Raw genomic sequence first — 26,437 nt, forward strand, 5'->3', positions numbered from 1 at the left:
GTTTAATGAGAAAAAATATGAAATTGAAACAGGACAGACAAAAGTATAAATATAATGATTAGAAAGATATTGAAACTTAGAAAAAGATATATATAATTGAATTTAGAAAGGAATGAGATAATTAAAAGCAAGGTTGAGAAAACTAAGGGAAGGGAAAAATTATTGAGAAAATGTTAAAATAGTAATAAGATATGGAATAGAACACAAAGATAAATATGAAATTGACTTTGTGTCTGTATGGAGAAGTGATAACCCAGGACCATGCTATTCTCAAAAAAAGATATTATATTTTATTGGTTTTTCATCGTTGTTTCTTGCAGCTTCGTCATCAATTCCTATAAAGTCAGCAAAATTGATTGGATGTTGGCATTCGAGATGTTAGCTAGTTTCTCCACTGGTAATGTTTCTTCTATGGTTTTTTTGTGCCATGGGTGAAGCTGTTGCTGACATAGTTGTTAACGTTGGGGTGACCTTTCTTCCAGTTTTCAGAGCTGTAGTTGTTGTGGAAGTCATTTCTTTTAAGATTTGTTTCTGTTGTTGTACTATATTAATTATATTATCCCAAATTAACATTCCGTGATAGACTCTCTGTATTAGGATTGACCAGTATCTAATTACTTAATCTATCTATCTGCTTGATAGCTGTGCTCTTAATTGGTTACTGGAGTATAAGTACTTATATATAAAAATATTATCACTGTATTATTTTAAATCCAAATTCTAAATCACATATATAATTTTGTAAGGTCTATGCTCAGCCTCTATACATAACTTCACGTAATTTTTATATATATATATATATATATATATATATATATATATATATATATATATATATATATATATATATATATATATATATATATATATATAAATAAATATTATCCAAATCCAACTATATTTAAATATTATAAATAAATATGTGTATTTATCTAACCTTATTTTAAATATTCTTAAACACAAACAGTATTACATTCGTCCCCAAGTGGATTAATTGTGATCACACAATAAATTATAATATTAATACATAAAATCCTATAATTATTAATTAAATAATACTTAATGTTCTTACTATTTTCCCTATATATCTAATCAAAGTATAACTATCACTATTATTAATAAATCAATTAAATCAATTATTTAACAATCAGTTACAACAATCAATTTTCCTTTCCCTAGTATACATATTTATAATCATTATAAAGAGAGAATAAAGAAGGAGAGATAGTTCATCATAGCGCCAGATCGTGGGGAAAAAAGAAGGAAAAAAAAATGAGCAAATGTATACAGAAAAAAGGGAGTAAAAAAAGGGGAAAAAGGAATTTTGAAGTAAATTGTTAGTTTTCCGTCTTTAAGTTTGAGAGCTTTCACTCCAAACGCACCAGAAATGGGGAGGTAAAAAATGCTGAGTAGTGATTGCAATTACACGGTATCTCCACACATTTGGAAGCTTCCACTTTTACTTTTTGTCTTAGCATTCCTAAGTTCAATTTTCCTGATTTTCTTCAGATGGAACCACCTCCTCAATTAGATCAGTATGCTCCCTTAAAGGGCTGTTAAGTGGTTTATATCAGTTATATTGTTACAATAGCTTCAGGGTTTCTAAGTATCGCCTGTGGTGCCACACTGTCTCTGTTCCGTGAGCTCTGATCTTCTTCCCATCTCCGCTTTAATAAAGTCTTTCAGAATAAAAATCAAATGAGATAGTCCAAATCCTCCACAACTTTCAGGCACCTTCCAGCCGCTAGTCTCCCAACCTCGTAAACTTCCCTTTTTACTCGTTATTGTCCTCTCTCTCTCTTCTGTCTGCCAAGCTCTTTCACTTTCACTTGCCTCGCATCCGCTTTTTGGCCGCTTTCTTTTAGGGCTCCGGACAGACACTTGTAACAGCCTTATAAAAGTCTATGGCATTCCAATCCTCCTCTCCATCGCTAATTTTCTCTGCCACACTCTTCCCCAATGATCTCAGAAACTGTCACTCACTCGCTTCTTTACATCGGTGGCAGTCCGAACTTTGGAGCCGCCATGATAGGGGGCTGTTTCTTGCTCGTTGGGCTCTGGAGGGCTCCTCTTTGCTGCAGGGGGGTTGCCTTCCCCACACTGCAACCCAAGTCTCCCCCACGCCAGCACAAATCTCTCCGGGACTTGTGCACCCTCAAAGGATTGCGCCAACCCAAAAAAGAGATTAACTGAAACCATAGACGGGCTTCTGCACCTCTTTTCGTCCTTGCCTTGCCACCGGAAGTCCCCAGGAAAAGCGAAACAGAATTAATTAAATGGAAGAAGAAAAGAAACTACTATCAATTAATATAAATGGTTTAAACTCGACGATAAAAAGGAAAAGGATAATAGCTAAACTAATCAAACAAAATGCTGATATAATATGCCTACAAGAAACTCATATAAAGAAAACAGATGAAAAATACCTAGAATGTCCGAAATTAGGGAAGCTATTTACCGCACCAGCAGACATGGGGAAAAAGAAAGGGATTGCAGTATATGTTAAAGAGGATTTGAAAGCATATTTAATATGGTCGGATTCTGAGGGAAGAACTTTGGTTTTGCAGATCTGGATTAATGCCATCCCAATTCTCTTTGTGGTAATCTACGCCCTGAACGGAGATAAAAAAGAGTTTTTTAAGCATCTTTATGGAAAAATAGTAGGATTGGAAAAAATAAATATTTGTATCATAGGAGACTTTAATTCTATTGCTGATTATCAAAAAGACCACAGTAATGTGGGGGGGGGGAGAACAAAGTGGGGAAAAGAGAGCTTCCCAAGATATGTATGGAAATGATGAAGGAGTTAAATTTGATTGATATATGGAGAAGATTACATCCCGAGAAAAAACAATTTACATTCTATTCAAATCCTCATCAAATATGGACACGAATTGATATGGCATGGATAAATGGGGAAATAGCAAATGAGATAAAAGGGATTGGAATTTTACCCAATGCATGGGCAGATCACAATCCAATTCAGATAATATGGAAGGGTAGGGAAAAACCTAAGAAAAGATGGACGTTAAATACTCAGTTAATAAAAGAAAAAGAATACACCAACAAACTCAAGGAGGAATTAAATTATTTCTTACAGGAAAATGATAATGAAGCAACTACGAAACAAAACATTTGGGATACAATGAAGGCAGTAATAAGAGGTATAACAATCTGTTATAACGCCAAGAGGAATAAGGAAAAATACGCCCAGAAAAACAAATTACAACAAAAAATTAAGGAATTAGAAATTCAATTACAGAGTACCCCAAAAGATTCAAAATTGCAAAATCAGATAATAATAACTAAACATAAATTGAATTTAATTGAACAAGAGAGAATGATTATAAATTTGAATACAACTAGACAAACTTATTTTGAGCATGCTAATAAGCCAGGGAGATGGCTATCATATAGACTAAAAAAAAAGAAATAAAAGAGATTGATATACCAGCTAATAGATGGAAAGGAGGATATACAAGAGATAGAACAGAAAAATGAAATTGCCCATAAGTATTTTGAAGAGTTATATAAAAAGGAAGAAGTTAACGAAGATAGAATAAGAAACTATTTAGATGAAGTGAAGGATAAAGCAATTGGGGAAGAAATGGAAGAATTATTAAACAAAGATATTACTTGGTTTGAATTGAAATCAGCAATAGAGAACCAGAAAAACAATAAATCCCCGGGACCAGATGGGATTCCAGGAGAGCTGTACAAGGCAATAGCAGAACAAATAGGACCTCTTATGGTGGAAGTTTTTAATGACGTCTTATTGGCAACCAGGATGCCGGGCTCATGGAGGGGGGCATTGATTTCGCTGATCCCGAAAGAGGATTCGGATCCCCGATATATACATAATTATAGGCTGATTTCACTGTTAAAAACTGATTACAAAATATTCACTTCTATTATAGCGAGTAGACTAAAAAGAATGTTAAATGAGCATATATATGAAGATCAATATGGATTTCTCCCGACCAGACAAATCAGGAACAACTTAAGAATAGTACTAGATATCTTAGAATTTTACGAAGCCCACCCCGAAAAACAAATTGCACTTATGTTTTTAGATGCAGAGAAGGCCTTCGATAATTTAAATTGGCAATTTTTCATCCAAAAAATTTATAATATGAATTTAGGCACCAAATTTGAAAATATTATAACAACCATTTATGATACACAACAGGCTAATATTATAATAAACGGGGAATATACCCGCCCAATAAAAATAGAAAAAGGAGTCAGACAGGGCTGCCCACTGTCACCCCTGCTCTTCATATTATCATTAGAAGCATTACTAATGCGAATTAGACAGAACCCAGACATAAAAGGATTAAAGGTTAAGAAAGAAGAATATAAGTTGCAAGCGTTTGCGGATGATATGATTTTTTTCATTGAGGAACCAATAGAAAGAGGACAAAAATTGATGAATGAATTAGAACAATTTGGAGCAGTAGCAGGACTTAAAATTAATAGGAAGAAAACAAAATTAATGACTAAAAATTTAACAGAAAAACAGAAAATAGAACTAGAAGAAGTTATGGGAATACAAGTGATAAAGAAAGTTAAATACTTAGGAGTATGGTTGACAGCACATTGTAAGATACTTAAGGAAAATAATTATGATAAATTGATGCAACAGGTAAAGAAGGATTTAGAAACATGGGGCAAGCTGCAACTTTCATTATTAGGCAGAATTGCTGCTATTAAAATGAATATTCTTCCAAAATTCCTATATATATTTCAGACGATCCCAATCAAAGTACACAATTTTTTTTTTGAAGAACTTAATAAAATAACTGTAAAATTTATCTGGCAAGGGAAAAAACCTAGAATAAATTTAAAGGCAATGCAGGATATGAAGAGCAGGGGAGGGCTGGCACTTCCAAATTGGGAGTTGTATTATAGTGCAGCCTCTTCAGTATGGTTGAAGGAATGGGTGAATTTAACCAATAAAAGAATATTATTCTTAGAAGGCCATGACTTGCAGAGGGGGTGGCATGCTTTTTTATGGGATGTAGGGAAAACGAGCCAGAAATATTTTCACAGACACCTAATCAGAGACTCATTATTAACTAATTGGAAGAAAATACTGAAAAAACACTTTTTAAAAATACCAATTTGGATTTCAACAATGGAGGCGATGATTCACCCAAATAATCTGGATATCACTAAAATGATTAAATATAAGGACCTATTGGATACACAAGGAAATTTGAAATCGCGGCAAGAACTTCAAGAGCAGGGACTAAAAATTGATCAGTGGGCATATCTTCAAATTCAAAGTAGATATAAACAGGACAAGAAAGAATTTGGAATTAACAATAAACTCCAGCAATTAGATAAAATTTTATTAGGATCAGGCAAAAAAAAATATAACAAAATTTTATAATTATTTATTAGAAGTAGAATTAGAATTAGAAGAAGAAATTGTAAAAGGGAACATGATAGCCTGGAGTAGGAATATAGGACGTAGCATCACCATAACAGAATGGGAAAAGGTCTGGGGTAGAAATAATAAAATTACAAAATCGGTAGCATACAAAGAAAATGCCTATAAAATGTTTTATAGATGGCACCTTCCTCCTTCGAGATTAGCGAAGATGCACCCCAATATGAGTCCAAATTGCTGATAATGCAAAAAAAGGGGGAAACTTTTTTTTCCATATGTGGTGGTCCTGTACAGAAGCTCAAAAATATTGGCAGAAAATTAGAAATTGGCTGGAAGAAATGACAAGAGAACAGATCGAATTCAAACCAGAGTCCTTTCTGTTAGGGATCTTTGATAAACAAATATCAAAAAAAGTGAAATATATAATAATACACATTTTGACAGCAGCCAGATTGGCTTTTGCACAATGTTGGAAGCAGCCTCATGTTCCATCAGAGGAGATGATCATTCAAAAAATTTCAAGTTGTGCAGAAATGGACAAATTAACTTTGGCATTAAAAAATAAAGACACTTCAATATACTACAACAGCTGGAACTGCTGGTACAAATGGATAGACCAAAGATAGACTTCACACTAAAAGGCAAAAGAGGATAGGATAAATCCATAGTAGTGATACACAGATATGTGTAAGGATTAGGTGTGTATATATGGCATAAAATAAGGATAAAAAAGAGGTCTTACAAACAGTTGAAGATGAGAATGTTTTTAATTGCTTTCTATTTTTTTCTTTCTATTTTCTTCTCCCTTTCTTCTTTTTCTCTCTTTCATTTATGTATTGTTGTTGGTTTGTTTTAATTGTAAAATCAATAAAAAAATTTTTTTTTTAAAAAAAAGAATAAACAGCAAAAGCTAAATAAGATTTTGATTTAAGAGAACTACAAATGGATTAAAGGTTCAGTTAATTTGGGGATATTGATTTTTACACTAATATTTTGGAATTAACAATAAAAAGTAAATAGCTTTTTGTGGGAACTTGGTACATAACAAAGATAACAGACTTATGATTGGTCTACCTAAGCTTGTCAGTTGCAGCTAAAACCAACCTTTAGAGGTGGAAAACTTTTATGACTGTGGACTTCAGCTCCCAAAATTTCTGAGCCAGCATGGCTCCACAAGTCCTAAAGGGCCCTTAGTTCCCCACCTATGCCTCATCATCACCACCACCACCACTGCAAAATAAAATGTGACATGGCGCCCATTCAAACGTAGAACTATTCTAGTATTTATTATTTGATGGGAGGAAAAAGGCTAGAGTTTAAACCCTGAAGACAGATAGATTACTTTGAATTGGAGTAGCTGATCAACTACTTGTGTGAGAGTTCCTGTTTGTCTATAATAAAGATTCTAATATAGTAGGCATATCTGAAAGACTTTTGCAAACTTTAATTCAGAGCGAGCTAGATCTGCACTAGAAAGAAAGGCAAATGGCGTCCTGCAATGTCATTTGGGGCCTTCTCCCTCCACCAAATTCACCTCGCAAACATGCACTGCATCTGGGAAGATCCAGCACTGGCAGGGTTCTTAGTGTCTGCATGAAGTGCTGGTTTGTCTTCCCACTGAAGTGGTACCTATTTTACTACTTGCATATAACATGCTTTCAAACAGCTAGGTGGGCAGAAGCTGAGGCAAGTGACAGGAGCTCAGCCTGCCACATCACACACAAAGCATTGGAGCAAAAACTATCTCCAGAATCATTAAGCCAATGAGCAACTGCACCTCATAGGATTAGCAATAAGACAATTAGATTGAAAAAGGAAGATATGAACAAGAATGTATGAGAGAAACTGAAGCAAGCAACAACAGAAAGTGTAAGGAAGGAAGAGTGGAAGGAAGCTATCAGGCATGCAACATGAAATTAAATTGGAGAACAGCCAGAGAAGAATGTGATAATGGATATTGTGCCCACCCTATACCTGACCTGTGAAATTGCTCCTAAGCCCAGAAATCTTCCAGCATCAGAACTTAGAAGTTGAGAGTTAATTTTAGAAAGTAGAAGCAGACATTTGCATATTTCCTGTTTTAACCCAAATTTTGGTTTTCTTAGTAAAAGAGAATTAGACTTACAGCTCCTCCATCTTTTCTGCATCCATCCTTCCTGCATTAGCAATAATTAATCAGGTAAATATAATTCCCCCTTCCCTATTTGCTATTAATGGAATGAATTGATGCCTGGCCCAAATAGGTTACTAAACATCTTCAACATGTTGGATAATCAATAGCCCTGCAGATCTAAAATGTACTTTCTTGCAGGAGAAACAACATCAGGCTATGACAAATACTTGACAAAGTACCATTTGAAATAGATTTGTGTGCATGGGTCAGTTTTTCCATGTAGGAATGAAACATAAAGAAACATTCTGCAAACAAATCTGAACCTTTATGAACTTTGTGTAGGTATCTACCTTTCACTGAGAACTGAAAGTAAAGAACCACAATTACTGAACATGCTGATCTCCCCAACCAGTTTGTCCTTGCAGTGCCTCTGGCTTCTTTTTGACATATTTCTATTGTATGTTTTTTTTTACAATCAAACTCTTGATTATTTAACAATAGGAAATTTCACAAGAAGCCTATCTAGTTTCTTAAAACATAAACCTTTTAAATAAAAATGATAGATAACCGAAAGTATGTGTTCATTGTGTTAAATTCCAAATAGGTCTTTCACTGGAGACAATGCAGGGACTTCAATTAGTACATATTTGACCAATCATTTGATAATCTTCTTTTGGTACAGGGATATATCTATACATGATATAGCTATAGCTATATTGAGAGAGAGGAGGAAGAAAGAAAGAAAGAAAGAAAGAAAGAAAGAAAGAAAGAAAGAAAGAAAGAAAGAAAGAAAGAAAAAGTGTCTACAGCAGGGTTGTCAAACTTGTGGCCTGCGAGCTGGATGCATCACACACTGGCCATGCTCACGCCCGATTTAGCGAAGGGGAAAAGTTGTGATACATCACATGACAATGCTGTGACAATGCGAGTTTGACACCCCTGGTCTACAGTGTTGTTTTTAAGGCTGAAATCTGTGTATGCAAATTACAAAACTGACCCATTTTGACAGAAAGTACATTTGTAATTTAATTGGCTTAGGTTAAAAATGTTTTAACCAGAAGTGGTATTCAGCAGGTTTTGACCAGTTCTGGAGAACCGGTAGTGGAAATTTTGAGTAGTTCGGAGAACCGGCAAATACCACCTCTGAATGGAGATTTTACAGTATCCTTCCCCTGCCATGCCCACCAAGCCACACCCACAGAACCGGTAATAAAAAAAAAATTGAATCCCACCAATGATTTTAACTATGGTACTTTAAATGGAATAATTAATTATGGAGAAATCATTTCACTCTGATTCTTGGTTACATAAACTCTTTGCAGTTCAAGCTCTACTATTGTGCATAATTGACAGAAACATGGCTTGAAATAATACTACTCTGGTGTGTAGGGATCACAAAGCTCATGTTGCACAGGCAGCAATTCCAAAAGACAGTATGATTAATTCTGAGATACACAAATGTGCAGCACTAAAATGATCAGCAGCTGTTGCTCCCAAGCAATAGAGCCAACTCTTTAAATAGACCTCATCTGTTTGCCTGGCATGTTATCCACACTTTTTCTGTATTTTAATAATAAAGTTAAAATTAGCCTTGGGCTTTTCTTTTTCTTTTGCTGTGAAAAATATTTCTTAAAGTCTATTTTACAAATATTTATACAACCATTTTTTTTTCTTTTCGCAGAATTACTCTCAAGTTGGAGGATCACAAAGTTAAAATTTTCAGAATCAAAAACTTTTCTGCCTATGGAAATCTTGCATGTAAAGAGAAGGAAGTTCCTAGCATGCAATATTTTTTCCTTTAAAAGGAAAGTCTAAAGCACACTCTGCATAACTATTTGATAAATGCTGTGAAGAATTAAGGAGGATTCCAGGGGAAAAAAAGAACATTTTCATTTGTATATGGAGATTCTCAGTCATCCAGGTCATGGTTGTCCCAAAGGTGCTTTTTGTTTCAAGAAACAGCTGGAATTCTGGTTTTTCTTTGAAGACGTTTCATCCAAGAAGCTTCTTCAGCTCTGCTTCTTGGATGTGAAGCGAAACATCTTCAAAGAAAAACCAGAAGGTCCAGCTCCCTTTTGAGAAAAATAAAAAAGCACCTTTGGGACATTTTCATTTGTATTTTATACTTAGATAAGTTTAATAAAATTATTATTAAAAAATAGGGGGAATCCTTTCTGTCCTGCTTCCTGCATAGCACTGGTTCAAGGGTAATGTTTCTCTTACTCCTCCTTCCCATAATTCAGCGTTAGATTCCACCACACTTTTTGGCTTTCTGTCATCCAGTTTGCTGTCTTCTCTTCCTTCATTTTTGGCATTCTCTTTTCATATTCATCCTTAATAACTTCTTTAAGTTCATTCCATAATTCCTCTAGTTTTCTTCAAAGAGATGCCTTGAAAATGGGACATATTGTATGTCATCTTGCCAGATGAACTAGACAGGAAACATGACAAGATGAACAAATTCTACTTTATTGTAAGACTCTATTAACAGAATCTTACAAGTCTAATAGTACAATCTTCTCAGCAGCACTTTTAACTACTTTCTCACACCCCATTACGATGCGTCCTTCCTAAGTTTCTTTCGCCAGCTGGGGGTTCCTGCTTCTCTTATCTGATTGCTTTCTAAGCAGCATCTCTTCCCCTTGTTGCTCAAAGCCAGACACACATTCCACTACAGTATATGTTCAAGATCATGTCCTTATTGACTTAATTCTTTAGCTTAATTTGAAGGTTTCACATAAGCAATTAGTCAGCACCTGGCTATGTCCAAGTGAGGTCCTCCAGCTCTGTTTAGCAATTATATAGTCAATTTGATTTCTTATATACTCCATTTGATGATGTCCATTTATGGTTTTGATTGTTTGAAAATAATGTTAGTCACAAAATCATTGGAGTAGCATAAACTGATAAATTGTTCACTGGTCACTTACTATTTATATTTAGCCAGCTTTATTTTAAATTCTGTTTTGTGTAAAACTTGAAATATGTGTCTTGTATGGAAGGGAGGTCTATAGTGCATGAAATGTTGGGACCATAGAAGACGTGGAATATTAAAAAGACAGACAAAAATAATTACACAGTGATCACCATCTCATTTTTGTTTGTTTTACCAGTGTTTATATCATGTTCTGAATTAAAAATGAATATGTTGATTACAGATTCACGTCTTTAAGCTTGAATCTGCACCAGTTACAGAGCGAAGTATGAACCACTGACTTAGCATTCCTTTGCCCTACCTTTTCTATCTCAAATTTTTTCCCAGGGGGAGAGGTGGGGATAAAAGGAAGTAGTTAAGGCAAAAACCCATCTGCCCCTGGCCTCAAAATTAGGCATATGGTTTTCTCCGAACACAATGGAACGTTACATCCACATTTTAACTTGGAAAGCACAGATTATACTATGTATCTGCAAATATGTAGGTTGGATTTTAAAACTCACTCTGAATTATGTTTTATAGTCAGTATAGGACAGTGGTGGCTAACCTTTTCAACACTGAATGGCGAAATGGGAGCGTGTGTGTGTGTGTGTGCCGTAAACCGGAAGAGCAGCTCCTTGATGTGTGTGCATGGGAGTACTGGAAACCAGAAGCTTAGCTTTGCGGAGCGCATGCTGGCTACCTGGACTTCTGGTTTCTAACACGTAAGCGCACATGAAGACCAGCTGGCCGGTGCATGCATGCACTTCGGTAAGCTGCTTTTCCTGTTTATGGTGCTCCCGTGAGCACAAAGACCAGCTGGCTGGCACGCATGGAGCTGCTCTTCTGTTTCCAGCGCTCCCGTGCACGTGTAGACCAGATGTCCGGCACGCATGTGCATGCCGGAACCTGAAAAGCAACAGGTGTTGGCTGACATGCCCGGAGAGATGGCTCTGCGTGCCACTTCCAACATGTGTGGCATAGGTTCGTCATCACGGGTATAGGAGAAAAAATAGAAATGAAAACAAAGATTACAATTATAATTATGAGTTGCAAAACATGAGAAACATTACGAAGTTGTATGTTTATGGAGATTCTCAGTCATTTAGGTCATGGTTGTCCCAAAGGTGCTTTTTCAAGAGGTAAGTGGACTTTCTTGTTTTTCTTTGAAAACATTTCACTTCTCATCCAAGAAGCTTCAGGAGGATCTTCAGCCAACACAACAAACATGCACACCTTAAATTCAAGAATACACTAAGGCAGACGTTTATCCACCCGAAGGATAAAACACACCCAGACAAAATGAGCAACGTGGTATATGCAGTACAATGCAGTGAGCCATGTGCAGATCTGTACATTGGGGCAACAAAACAACCACTTCATAAACGCATGGCACAACATAGAAGAACAAATCCATCAGGAGTAGATTCAGCAGTCCATCTGCATTTAAAAGACAAAGGCCACTCTTTTGAAGACAGCAAAGTCCACATTTTGAACAGAGAGGACCGCTGGTTTGAAAGAGGGGTCAAAGAGGCCATCTATGTCAAAATTGAACAGCCTTCTTTCAACAGAGGGAGAGGAATACGACATCTATCTCCAGTCTTTAACTGGAGTCTATAGTCCTTTCAACAGTTCCAAGAAGGCTCCACACCCATTTGCGTACTCTGGTGACCCTGAGGACACAGAAAAACCTCCAAGTGGCCTTAATGATTCGCTAAAAGAATGCAAATGACGGAATTCCGGTTTCACCAGGCTTCGGAGGCGGCGGGGTTTCGCGATCTCTGCAATCCCCGCCGCGCTAGCCGCTCTTGGTTTCTCCGACCCAGACGGGTCTGGAGGATAAGGTTGCCCCGTAGAGGCAACCGAAGACAGGGAGGATCCGGACAAGGGGTTGGGGTGTTCGCAGACCCCTTCCCCACCCGGCATAACCTCCTTTTCTCAAGTCGGTCCAGTGGCGGTCAGCAATGGCCGCCACAAAGAAGCCAGCAACCGGACAAGATCGTGCTGGAGGAAGAAGGAGAAATTTTTGAAGTGAAAGTTTTTTTGGCTGAACTGGGACTAGAAGATACATTTAATACCCTGAAATCTAAGAGTTGGTTTTTTGTTTGAAAGATACTTTGTTTCCAGAAGAGATTTGCAAGCGGCGAGTGAAAGTGTTTCAAGTGAAAGTTTACTCTCCTTCCACATGGAATTAACAAATGAATGCTGAAAATACTACTATTCTATAAAAAGTAAAAATCTAAAGCTTCTTGTTATAAAGGGGAAGGGAGAGGACAAAAGGAAAATTTATACTAAGATTTTGTTGAAGGAGATGCCTGGAAGATTTTAGAGATTGGAAGTTACTGTAATAAGAATTTAAAATACAGACTGGTTTTTTTTTTTCTCCCTTTGCAACTGATTTTAACCCAGGAAGAAGGGAAGAACTTTGTGCTTTGTTTGGATTGTTTGGTGACTTTGGGACTTTGGGATTTGCTTTAAGCTTGGAAATATCTTTGGCTGTTTTAAGAAGAAGAAGAAGAGGATTTACAATGACTTTATCTGCTGATGAACTGAGAGAGGAATATGGCAAAATAAAGAAAGACGATGTGGGAGAAATTTTTTGCTTTTTAGAAATGGCGCTTGCTACTTATCAGCAAATACAACAATTGATGGAAGAAGAAGAAGAAGAAGAAGAAGAAGCCATCTTTAATGAACCCATAGAGGTGCTTAAGAAAGGAAGGAGAAAGAAAGGGAAAAAAAAGGATATAAGACTTAAAAAAATATTTAAGAAAGAGAAAAATAAGATGCAAAATCAATATAAGGCTAGAAAGCAAAAGGAAAGAGAAATACAACAGAGAGGGGAAGTTAAGGGGGGTAAAAAGACCAGATGGGATAAGACAGGGAGGAAGAAGGGGGAAAAAGGCCACGAGGGTATAAAACAAGATGTGAAAAAGAAATGTTTTTTTAGGGATAAAGGGTAATATAATTTTGTTTTAAAAGGATTCTGCAAGGTACATATGATAGTATTGTAGTATTTGTATTAGAAATAGAAAATTATAATTTTATAAGATTTGAGTAAAGACTAAAATATTAAAGGTTTAATAATGGTAGAATTTAAGATTTAATAAAATATTAAAAGGAAGGTTTAAAATACTTAGTTTAAATATAGATTTTAATTGACTACTGTGTGGATGTTAGTATGAATATATTATTGTAATACTTGTTTTTGAAATAGATAATTGGAATGCTATGAGATTTAATGTTTAATGATATATTTAATTATGTTATGGATTCACTATTTTCTTTTTGTAAGTAGTATGTACTAAGCAGAATCAGATAGGGAATTTGGAGTTACCTTAAATGTTAATTTAGAGGTGCGATGGAAAGGCATCATACTTTGATTTGTGATTTCAGGAGAAATTCTTTTATTTTATTATGGGGAATGAAATAAATAGACAATTGGAAAACAATGGACAAAGGATAGAAATATAATGATTTAAATTAAGTTAATAAACAAAATAGAATTAAGAAGAGTGAAAAGCGGGGAGAAGTTATAAAGAAGTTACAGGATGGTAATTAAGATAGGTAATGGCATATAAGATGAATATGAATTTATTCGAAGTCCATACAAAGAGTGGTAATCCGGGGCCAAGCTACTTTTTTGAAAAAGAAGTTTTACTTTATGTGTTTTGTGTGTCTATGTCTATGTGAGATTCAATAAAACCTTGGAGGAAAGCGGGAGGAGAATAATTGCAAACAAGACAGAGGGAAATATGAATATGATGATTAAATTTAAAGAGAAGAAATGAGAGTGTTAAAAGATATTTAAGTAGAAATGGGATATATTAAAATCACACTGTATAAAATATTGTATTATCTGCCTTGTAAAAATTTACAAGGGAAAGAGGTTTAATGTGTACAAGGTTTATGTTTTGTTTGTCTTTAAAAACTAATAAAATTTGTTTTTTTTAAAAAAAGAATGCAAATGACCAGTTGATTGCAAGGAGTATAAATTCTTCTGTTCACCACCATCCAGTTAGAGCTGAAGAAGCTTCTTGGATGAGAAGCGAAACATCTTCAAAGAAAAACAGGACAGTCCAGTTGCCTCTTGAAAAAGCACCTTTGGGATTATGAGGTTGTAAAACTGCTATGATCGACTGCCCTGAAATATAATAATGTTTATATTTATTTCAGTTATTATTTTAAAAGTTACTATAAATTATTTATGCAATGGATAGGTATGGCATAAAGAATTAGAAAAGAAGGAACATATTTCTCTTTCATTCTTACTTTGTACAGCAAACCTAAATCCTGAAATTTCAAAATTGCAACAGAAACAGAAAGGATGGATTTTATGCATGATAAATACACAATTTCTAAGTGTGAGTATATAAGGACCAGACAGAGTGACAAAAACAGTCAGTCAGTCAGTCAGTCAAACAGGGTTAATTTGCCATAATGGCAGAGTAAATTATTTTTATCATGCTTTAGCATGCTGTAAGTATTGGATTTGTTTTAATTATTAAGAAATACAAACTTTAGATTAGCACTGAATGTTCTGAGAATTTGACATAACTTAGAAGATCCACTTACAATTGCTTGGCTAAATTGGTACTAGAGAAATACAAGAATTAATCTTGAAAATTTATATCTAATTAAAGAGTCTAAGCAAATGGAGTTTCTTGAACAAGCTGCAAAGATATCCTGATTCACTATATCAAAGATCAAGATATAAACTAATGTATACTGTATTTTACTGTAGCAAAAGAAGAACCTGGTATAGGGAAGAATTCTGATTCCTGAGAACATTTTATTTTTATTTAATAAATTGCATGTTTGTAGTTATTACAGACGCAGATAAAAGTGAAAAAGTCATAATACAATAAAGAATCCCATTATCAACAAAACACATTTTATTTCCATTTCCTTATAGCCACTCTACAAGGATATACACTCATTCTATTTACTCTTAATCACTATGATGCCTTTATTCTTATTCCTTAGTCTTTTCAAAGATAACCCTGATACAGGAGCCCATATAACCAGCTCTCAGTTTCACCTGTCAGATTTCTCACTAGTAATTTGTTGAAGCTGACACCTGCCAGAATCATCCATCATCTACTAACCAATATAACATTTCTATCTGCTACAGTGGTTATAGGGAAAAGAAGAAATACATATTTAAAGTATGGATAACAATATTTTTTGCTTCCATTCACTGTTGTTACAAAAACGTTTTTGGTATTTTAGCTTGCCTAAAAATGCTCCCAAGCACATTTCTTTTCAACCAGCCCTAAATAAAACACCACAATGTAATAATCGGTCTTCCAATTTTATATTGGATTCAGGTAACAAAGGCAATGACTTAAAATAAAATAAGAAAAAGGCAATCACTACCTGACAAGGTCAATGACTCTCTCCCTTGGGGCAGTGTTTACTGGCTCATCATTAATCATAATGATTTGGTCTCCTGGTATAAGTTTTCCTTCAGAAGGACCACCTGGAAATACAAGCACAGATTATATTTTATTGTATAATGTGTTTGTTATGCAGATGCTTGATGCTGAAAATGCTTGGGATATTTTCCCATATTGACACATGAATGTGCAATGCATTTTCTGCAATATCAAATTAAAAATCAAATTGAACCAATGGTTGGATGTGGCTTTAGCTGTGGTTTGCTCTTCAGTCTTTAGAATCATTCATTGCAATATCTGGATAAGTGGTCCTCAATAATATAGCAAAGCAAGAAAAAACTACTTGGAGTCCAGCAAACTCCAGGCCCTTGTGGAAAGATTCTGGAAGAAGCCATTTGCTTGCTTGCATTCTTCTTCACTGTTAGTACTATAGCTTACTAAGCTACAGGTATGATTCAAACCGAAGAATTTTGACTACAGAGGCTGTCTTACAGTGTTGCCTCTTTTGTGTAGTAAAATAGTATAGAATAATGAATGTCAACCTTCTCTAATGAAATGTCTTCTACATGTATTTGGATAGAGTTTCCAGGCACTGTTGTCATAGGCTTTGGGGGATTTTGGCAGTTCTAGTCCCAACACATCTAGAGAATACAAGGCTGTGACACACTAACTAATGGAAACCTATCAGCAGAAGAGCGGTGATAAGTAGGAACCAATATAACAACTAGATTAATGTTAGCCAAATGCAGAAATCATACCTGGTGTTACTGAGCGCACAACAACAGGTTTTTCACTGCCAGCCACAAAACCAAATCCCAAAATTGGGTCTCTTTTCATTTCTATTTTCCGAGGTGCTGGAGGTATAATTTGGCAACTGTCTATTCGGGGATCATCAAAAGGAGCAGTCTGAATCATGTGACTAAGGGAAAAGAAGATAGACATTTTAAAATCTAGGTAAGCTCCAAACACAAGTTTCTAATTGACTTTGAAAAGGATATCAACACTATTTAAACAGTAAGAATGTATTTTTATAATTAAAACTATAGTCCTCAGCATAATTAGTACAATAAAAAATAAATTTGGTAAGTTGAGTAAACATGGATACAGGAAGTTCTCAACTTACAACCATTCATTTAGTGATTGTTCAGAGTTACAACAGCAATGGAGAAAAAACGATTCGTGACCATTTTTCGCATTTATGATTATTGCAGCATAACTATGGTTATGTGATAAAAAAAATGGATGCTTGGCAACTGGCATGTATTTATGACAGTTGCACAGTCCCAGGGTCATGGGATCACCTTTTGCAATCTTCTGACAAGCAAAGTTCAATGAGGAAGCCATACTCACTTAACAGCTGTGTTTCTAACTGAAGAACTGCAATGATTCATTTAACAACTATGATGAGAAATGTTGTAAAATGAGGCAAAACTCACAACAACGGTCGAGGACTACTTGTATGCAGTTGCAAATCCACTTGGACACATTTACAGGTAGTCCTCGAGTTACAACCACAATTGAACCTAAAATTTATATTGCTAAGTAAAACATTTGTTTGTTTTTAATACTTTATTGGGTTTTTTTCTTTTTACATATCTCTATTACTTAGTAAAGAGTACTGTGACATTTTATATACATATACATATATTTACATACATATACATTTATATACATTTACATACATATACACTTATATACATACACTATTACTATACCTTCTATATCTATTATATACATTTTCCTTTCTTATTTCTATTGTCAATCAATTTCTCCCATATTGCATAACATTTTGAATCTACTTTTCCTTTTATTTCCATGGTCAATTTATCCATTTCTGCCCAATTTTTTTTTTAATTCCTAAACCTTCAGATGGTGTGCAATCTTTCTTCCAATACTGTGCATAGGAAATCCTTGCTGCTGTTAATACGTGTAACATCAAATACTTTATCTTTCTATTGTAATTCCTTTTTATTATCCCTAAAAGATATAATTCTGGAATAAAATCTATTTGACATCCAATTAGCTCCTGTAACCACATTTGTATTATCTTCCAATATTTTTTCGCTTCGGGACATAACCACCATGTTTTTGTCGCATTTCCAGCAATTTAGTTTTAAATTTGGATAAATCTTAGCCAATCTTGCAGGCGCCAAATGCCATTGGTAAAGCAGTTTGTGTTGGTTTTCTTTATAGGCCACCAATTTCGTTATCCTGTGGCTTATATTCCAAATTCTTTCCCGCTCTTCTAAATCTATACTGTGTCCAATATTTTTGGCCCACGCAATTATTGATCCCTTCACAACCTCTTCTGCTCTATCAAATTCTAATAAGTATTTATATATCTTTGATAACAGTTTCTCATCTGGACCAATCAAAAGTTTACCTAATTTTTGTGGTTCAATATCTATTCCAAATTCCTTGCTATCTTTTTTATATCTTGTTTGTAGTTGGAGGTAAGGCCACCAATCTATGTTTATTCCCTGCTCTTTCAATTCCTGTCTACTTTTTAATTTCCCTTGATTATCTAAAATTTCCCTGTATCCGGCCATTTTATTAACATCCATTGTATTGGGCTGGATCGATGCTTTAACATTTGTTAAGTGAGTTTTGACCAAGTTTATGACTTTTCTTGCCACAGTTGTTAAGCGAATCATTGCATTTGTTAAGTTATTAACATGTGAATCTGGTTTTCCCATTGACTTTGCTTATCAGAAGATCACAAAAGGTGATCACATGACCCTGGGACAGACAGTGCAACCATCAAAGATATGAATCAGTTGCCAAGCATCTGAATTTTGATCACATGACGATGAAGATGCTGCAATAGTCATAAGTGTGAAAAACGAGGATTAGTCACTTTTCCAGTGTCACTGTAACCTTGAACAGTCATTAAATGAACTGTTGTAAGTTGAGGACTACCTATATTTCATTTGAATTGGTACAGAAGAACTTCATAAAGGATCAAACTCAAAATTCTATTCTAAACTGTTTTTCACATTTATAATGGTTGCCACATCCACACAGTCATGTGATTAAAATTTGGATGTTTGGCCACTGGTTCATATTTATGATTGTTGCATATTCTGGGGACATGTGATCCCCTTTTACGACCTCTGACAAGCAAAGTCAGTGGGGAATCCAGATTCACTTAAGAAGCATGTTACTAACTTAACAACTGCAGTGATTCACTTATCAACAGTAGCAAGAAAAGTCATAAAATTCATTTAATAAATGTCTCAGTAACATGGATTTGGGGCTCAATTGTAGTCATAACTTAAGGACTACCTGTATTGGACCAAGTGCTAGACTTTATATGAACATATTATGAGTTACGTACAAAATCTCCTGTAGACTTTCCCTGTAGACACCAATGATCAGCATATTGAGGTCATGTGGTTATTAAATTACTTGGTTTACCTATTCAACCATACAGCTAATAAGTAAGTCATGCTGGGGGGGTTTTCAGAGCAACTGATCTATAGAGCTAACATGGCCCTATATTAGCAAATGGGTATATTGGTCCAACAGATTATTTTTTAAAGTAGGATTTTATAGCTTGGTGACTTTTATATACAATACATTCTTTAAAGTAACTGCCGGAATCCTGACAATTACTTTTACAGAGTTTTAATAGTTTTGCACATTTTTTATTAAGATCCTGAGGGTCTTCCATTCTCATACAGAGTTTTAATATCTCAGTTTACATTCAAGACATTCAACAGCTTGGAAAACCTGGTGTTGCCCCTGAATTCCTTAAATAGCCCTGATAAGAGATCCTAGGATATATGTAAAAATAATGAAGTAACTTTGTATACTATCAAGAGATGTGTGCCTCTCTTTTTATAAAGCTACCAAGATGTATTTTAACTGAAGAAAGTTTGTCGTTTATTACCGAAATTTAATATGACATAATTAAAACTATTGATAAAATTATATACCCATATTCATACATGTATACATATATTGAATGTTGCAAAACTTAATTAAAAAAGAATACTTGTCCACTGTATCTAAAGTATTATCTCTCTCATAGACATTGATTAATCTTTTTAAAAATGTATAGAATTTTGAGCATGACCCATTATGAAGTTCTTTCATACCAATTCCAATGAAATAAATATGGATCTTAGTTGATTTGCAACTGCATATCCATTTTTTTTCAAGTGTCACTAAATTTAGTCAATTTTATATCCTATTAAATTTGCTGGGGACTACAGTTTTAATTATAAAAATATATTCTTACTGTTTAAAAAATATCAGTATCTTTTCAAAGTTAACTAAAAATGATTACAATCAGGATGATAAAATAAAGTACTTGAGGAATCCATTTATTGTCTTTATTGCACTAAAAATTAAACTACATCAGGGGTGTCAAACTCAAGGCCCATAGGCTGGGGTGCTTAGATTTGGTCTGCAGGTGCACCATGGCAACAGTGAAGGATCTTCCCACGGTGCCTCTGCCAGTGAAAATGGAGCTCGGGGAGGCTGTTTTCGCTGGCAGAAGGCTGAAGGAGGCCATTGTGGCTGAAAATGGAGCTTCATTTAGTGACATCGAGCTGGCCACACACCTCTGGCCATGACCCCCTGGCCCCCCAAGGTCAAACACAACTGATGCGGCCCTCAGTGAAATTGAGTTTTAAACTTCTGAACCACACCATGATAAAATGAGTACATTTTAGAATCTTTGAAGTTGTACAGTAAGGAAAAGAATGCTTAATACAAAGGAAAACCATAAAGGTCAATCAATATATTTAAATGTTTTTTTTTCAATAAATGAACTGCACTTTTTAAGTTCTAATAGATTAAAATGATATTCATTTCTAAAATTTAGGTACAAGAATTCTGTAGTTTTAGCTTACATATTTATATTTGTTTTCACCAAAGATCTCAGTACTTTTATTGTCTATTTTTTCTTTGTTAACATTCTATTTGTCTGCAAGTTCTCCACAATATTTAAATCCTCTAAAGTAACATCATTGTATAGTACCATATAAGTAACAGCCATCTGGGTGAGCATATGGCAGAAATGTAATTGTAAAAAAATAAAGATTATCATGCACAAACATGCCAAAGGCTATATGACATGTATAAATCCACATAAAAAGGAACAGGAAAATAGAAACAAATCTACATCTATAAGCAAATAAATACTGCTTATAATTGGTAATACTGGGGGGGATAATAATACTTAGAATTAAAGCCTATATAATTTTAATTCAGAGAGAGAAAAAGAGAAAGAGGGCATGCACACTATCTGAATTATAACACTAATTCTTTTTTCAAACAACAATTGAATAGAATTTGGAGATCCACCAGAGATTTCAAATTACCGTATATACTCGAGTATAAGTCGACCCGAATATAAGCCGAGGCACCTAATTTTACACAAAAAAACAGGGAAAAATTATTGACTCGAGTATAAGCCGAGGGTGGGAAATGCAGCAGCTACTGGTAAATTTCAAAAATAAAAATAATTAATTTGGGAAACGATCTCACTATCATGAAAGGTTTAATTGATTCACTAACCCAAAAGAAGAAGATGATGATGACAGTGGGAGGCAGGAGTCACTCTCTTCCCCTCCCTCGGAGGCCCCCTGAGTCAGGAGTCACTACCTCCGGCGCGGCCCCAGTCCCGCGTTGCCTCGGGAAGGAAAGGCAAAAGGAAGAGCCGCGGCAGCGCTTGCAACAGCAGCAGTGGCACCGGAGGCTCAGGCTCAGCGGCTCCTGGTTTTGCCACAGCCTTCCCAAGGCAACGCGGGACCGGAGCCGCACTGGCGGCAGCAACTCCCGACGGGCTGGGGCTCAGCCGGACACCTGAGCGGAGATGTAGGGAGAAGGCAAAAGCGACGGAAGATCCTTCAGGGGAAACTGAGGGGGAGACTCACCCTTGGTCCAGATGAGCCCCCTTCCCCGCCCCTAAGGTAGCAGAGGCAGCCAGCAAGGGTAGGCAAACCCTGCTTCACAGACTCCGTCTGTCCTCACTCCCACCGACCCAAAGCCACGAAATCCCCCAATCGCGCAGCCCAGAATTGCCCTCCCCTCAGGGGGCAGCAACGACGGCCGGTTTTTCCCGAGACAAGAAGCTCCGCCGTGCAATGAAAGCGCCCTGGTTCTAGGCTCAGAAAACAACGCGAGCCGAGGTCACTTCAGCTCCGCTCGGCTTCTCCAACGCTTTTTGCCTTTCCCTTCCCGTTGCGGGCGCCCGGCTGCCCAAGTAAAGAACAGGGCCACGCCGGAGAAGCAGAGCAAAGCCGGACACCAACAGCCGCCTCCCTCGGCGCAGAAAGCCTCCCCCAACCAGCCGGCTGGTCTCCTCCTCCTCGGTCACACAGAACAAACAGGCAGAGAAGGAGGAGAGCAGCTGGCCAGCCGGGGGAGGCCTCCCGTGCTGCGAAAGAGGCAGCCAACGATCTTCGGCGCCGCCCTGCTCCACACGCTGGCTGCTCGGACTTGCCGGGCCTGGCACATAGAACAGGGCGGTGCCGGATGTTGGAGAAGCCGGCGGAGCCGAGCGACCTCGGCTTGCGTTGTTTCTGAGCCTAGAGCCAGGGTGCTTTCATTGCACGGCGGAGCTTCTTGTCTCGGAAAAACCGGCCGTCGTTGCTGCCCCCTGAAGGGAGGGTGATTCTGGGCTGCGCGATTGGGGACTTCGTGGCTTTGGGTGGGAGCGAGGACGGACGGAGTCTGTGAAGCGGGGCTTGCCTGCCCTTGCTGGCTGCCTCTGCTTCCTTAGGGGCGGGAAGGGGCTCATCTGGACCAAGGGTGAGTCTCCCCTCAGTTTCCCCTGAAGGATCTTCCATCGCTTTTGCCTTCTCCCTACATCTTCCCTCTGTTAACCCCCTACACACACACACACTTATTTTTGGGCGGATAGATTTCGTGTCTGAGCATTCTCACATGACGGTGGGTCTTTCCCCCCTAAAAACAGTTAAAAAAAGAAAAATATATCCTCATGCAAGAACTTTTCTGCTTCCGATTACCCCCATGCTTAAAAGTTGCAAAGGAAACATGGAAGCAGGGAAGCGCCTGCCCAGCTCCGGAGCTCCACACCATTTTTTTTCAGAGGGGAATCTGACTCAAGTATAAGCCGAGGGGGATTTTTTCAGCACAAAAAATGGGCTGAAAAACTCGGCTTATACTCGAGTATATACTGTACCTGTCAACTAAGAAATTGACATTTAACAGTTTAATTTTGAAAAATTTTAGTCTATAACCTTGATTAACTGTACAATTGTTCTTCAGGGGACAGTGATAACGGTTTGTAAATCAATAAGGTTAAATAAAATTGTCTCTGAGTTGCTCTTTCTCATATTAACTATCTGTTTATCACAAATACTGATTATCAAATGAGCAAATGTTTGCATTAAATGCGTTGCAAATGATTCATTTAAATTAAAGTTCAACTATTTGTTTTCATTTTGACAAAAAGGTATAATTGGGAATGCAGAACAGTATTAGAAATTTTGCAAATAATTTATTCTCAAATATCCTTCAGCTGCAACTCTATGCTTAACTATTGTCTGTATCTGATACCATATACTACAGTGATTTACTTCTTCCATATTATTACGTGTGTGTGTAATATATCTGTCACATTATCAACAAATATGTGCTATAAAAGTGAACTAAATTGAGAAAGCAATTTTCAATCTCACAAATATCCATTAGTAAATCCTCTTGAAACTGAAACAGAGTACTGGATAAAGCAAAAATAGACAAAGGACTAAAATATGTGCTAGGCCCTTTAACAAATGTTTACAAAAGGACAGCAGACATCAGATGTTTATTTGTAAGAAATTTGACAGTTCTTTAACTCATATGATCTGGTCTTGTTCAGCTGCAATCTTATTTTGGTTTCAATTAATTAATTTTGGGGGCTAGACATTATAGTTCAGTTTTTCACATGATATAAAAAATATACTTCTAAAACATGTAATTTATTATTTCATACAAATGTTTAGCTCTGTTGGGCATGGAAAATAATATTATTTTAAATAATTGGAAACAAACTCCTGATATCAAGGATTGGATTCCAGAATAGGAGACTATTATCTATTTGTCAAAGGTCTTTATATTCTAAAAAAGAGAAGATGAAGCAGTATGTTTCTGTGTTATTGAAGTTTGGGAAGTGTACAAGCAACTATATTTCTGTAATAATGAACTCAAGCAACTTTAGCCAGATAAGTCAGTATTCTATTGTGCAGAAAAGAAACATATTATTAAAGGGTAAGCAAGTTTTGGATTATGCTTCTATACAACCAATTTCTATTGATGGAAGAGGAATTGTATAAACTATTGTTTGTTTTATATTTCTCTAGGCACTTTCTATGTTCTTACATGAAATCAGATCTTCCAGCTTATGGCATAACACAGAAAGAGACTGTTATTCAGATAAAAAAGAAAGGCTAATTATTAGATGGTTACATAATAAATAAAAATGATTATTTATGGTCATAAACCAGCAGAAATCAACATAAGCCTGTATAATTAACAATTAGAACTACTATTATTCATGTCTAATAGTATTAAACATTAATTCTAAGACAAAACAGAAAAAAGATGCAACATAAAGTATTAAATACATTTATTTATTAATTTTGTACACCATCACTCAATGACTAATAAGTTAAACATAAAAATTAATATAAAAATAAAGTTAATATTAATTGATGGTTAAGATCAGAATTTAGAAAAGCAGAACTAGTTGGAAACTTAGTTTGGAAATAACAGAACAGCAGAGTTGGAAAGGTCCCTGGAAGTCTTCTAATCTAACCCCCTACTCAAGCAGGAAACCTATATTATTTCAGACAAATGGTTATCCAATCTCTTTGTCAGGGTTCCAAGTAATAGACCCATAGCAAGCAAAACTCAGAGGCAGGTAGATTTCTCAAAGAATAGCTTGATTGGATATATAATATTGGTACAGATCTGGTGAAAATCGACTCTGAAGAGTCCCATGGTTTTCACCTAATTAAAAGTAAGTTTGTCAGCTTCTCAAAACAATGTTGGATGGTCCAATTACAAAGCTGTCTTGTTGCCTGGTGATATCACTCCACCTTCCTCTGATCAGGTGTGAGAATGTCCTTGGTTCCCAAGAGAAAGTATTTTGATTTGGCTACAAAATCCCAGCTATCTAAAATCCCCCCTCCTTATTCCTCAGCTCCAATGTGGCAACACTGATGCTTCCAAGATGGCTTCGGTCAGGTCAGCTTCAAGATTGACACTCTTCTTAAAAGCATCTAGTGTTGAAACATCCATAATTTCTGGAGGTAAGTTGTTCCACTAATTAATTGTTCTAATTGTCAGGATGGGCTGTTTATCAAATTTGACTCTGGCCAATACTTTGAACAATACAAGAAGATTACAAAGGGTTAAAAGAATAGGCTGAAAAGAACAACAAGCCCTTAACTAAGGAAAATGCAAGGGAAAAAGAAGGAAAATATCTAGCACACAATTACTGGATGGAGAATTCATGGTTTTGAAAGCCGCACTTTGAGAAGGACTTGGGTGAGGTTACTGATTACAAGTTGCCCATGAGCCAGCAATATGAGCCAGCTGCTAAAAGGACTAGCACTATTCTGGGCTGCATTATAAAACAAAATATTACATAATATTAACAAGTTAAAAAAGACTCAAAGGAGGGTAATGTAGATGGTACAAGGGACATGAGGGCATACTCTATTAGGATAGCCAATGGAACTTGGGCTATTCAATCAGAAACTAAAAAAGACTAAGTGAAGAGATGGTATTAGTGGTTAGGTGTACAAAAGGATACTCAAATGTTCATAAATTATTTTCCACTACCCCCAAAACTAGGATCAGAAATGATGGGCATAAATTCCAGTTATCTAAAATTTGTTTAAATGTAAGGGAAATTATGAACAATATCCTCATTTGAGATCTGCATGATCTGCATAATCTTCAAACCTTAGCTCCCTGCTAATAGGCCTTGGGTTTGAGGGTCAGATGGGCTTCAGGAATTTGTCAGGCATGTGTGTTTTGCTCCATTACACTGGATTTTTATTGTCTTTTGCTGTTTTACTTTTGTAAAGCCGCCCAGAATTTTCTGAAACAGGATGGCTATAATTTCAACAAACAAACAAAAATTGTACAATTCAGCTTTTAAAAATTTGGATTGGATTCATTTCATAGCCAAAGTGAATCCAGCTGTGCACCTTCTGTGCTAGTGCTTTTGTTTTTACATTATTTTGTTTTTACATTAATTACATTATTTGAGGGCAATAGCTATGCCACCATTTTCCTTTATTTGCTAGAATTTAAAGGTGGCAAATGCAGTCCTTTGAATACTTGGAATAGTAGAGGAGGCATGAGATGTCCAGGAAGTGTGAAAAACCACCCAATTTCTCATTTGGCTTCAGAGGATAAAAATCTATATTTCTACCTTACAAAGTCATTTATGCAGAAGTTGAATAATAATAGGGTAGAGATGTAGTCTCCTTTTTTGTTGATATAGAGAACATTAAATGACTGTGAAGGTTATATCTAACCTTCAGCTTTATATCTTCATGAAGAATAAAAAATATATGCAAATGAACACAGTCATGCATGCAAAAATAGTTTGCTGGACTTTGCATAAATGGCTACACAGATATTGCAAA

The 26,437-nt window shown here is 36.0% G+C and overlaps 1 protein-coding gene across 6 annotated transcripts in view; it reads right to left on the reverse strand.

Moving 5' to 3' along the window:
* The window catches only part of FRMPD4 (FERM and PDZ domain containing 4), a 196,949-nt gene that overhangs the window by 37,880 nt on the left and 132,632 nt on the right, over nt 1–26,437 (reverse strand). For 3 of the 6 annotated variants that reach the window (XM_087967030.1, XM_087967028.1, XM_087967029.1), the window contains 2 exons: nt 16,577–16,737; nt 15,799–15,901 (listed from right to left, as the gene is read on the reverse strand). The exons of 1 other annotated variant lie outside the window; for it this stretch is intronic. In XM_087967030.1, the coding sequence (XP_087823156.1) occupies nt 15,799–15,901; nt 16,577–16,737 (264 nt within the window). Of the gene's footprint in view, nt 1–9,731; nt 9,814–15,798; nt 15,902–16,576; nt 16,738–26,437 lie in introns of those variants that run through there. 2 more of the 6 variants (XM_087967032.1, XM_087967033.1) reach the window with 2 other exon arrangements.

This window comes from Notechis scutatus, chromosome 5 (assembly GCF_049901735.1).
Source record: "Notechis scutatus isolate UNSWTSFEM ecotype Mainland chromosome 5, rNotScu1.2, whole genome shotgun sequence".
Lineage (NCBI taxonomy): Eukaryota > Metazoa > Chordata > Lepidosauria > Squamata > Elapidae > Notechis > Notechis scutatus.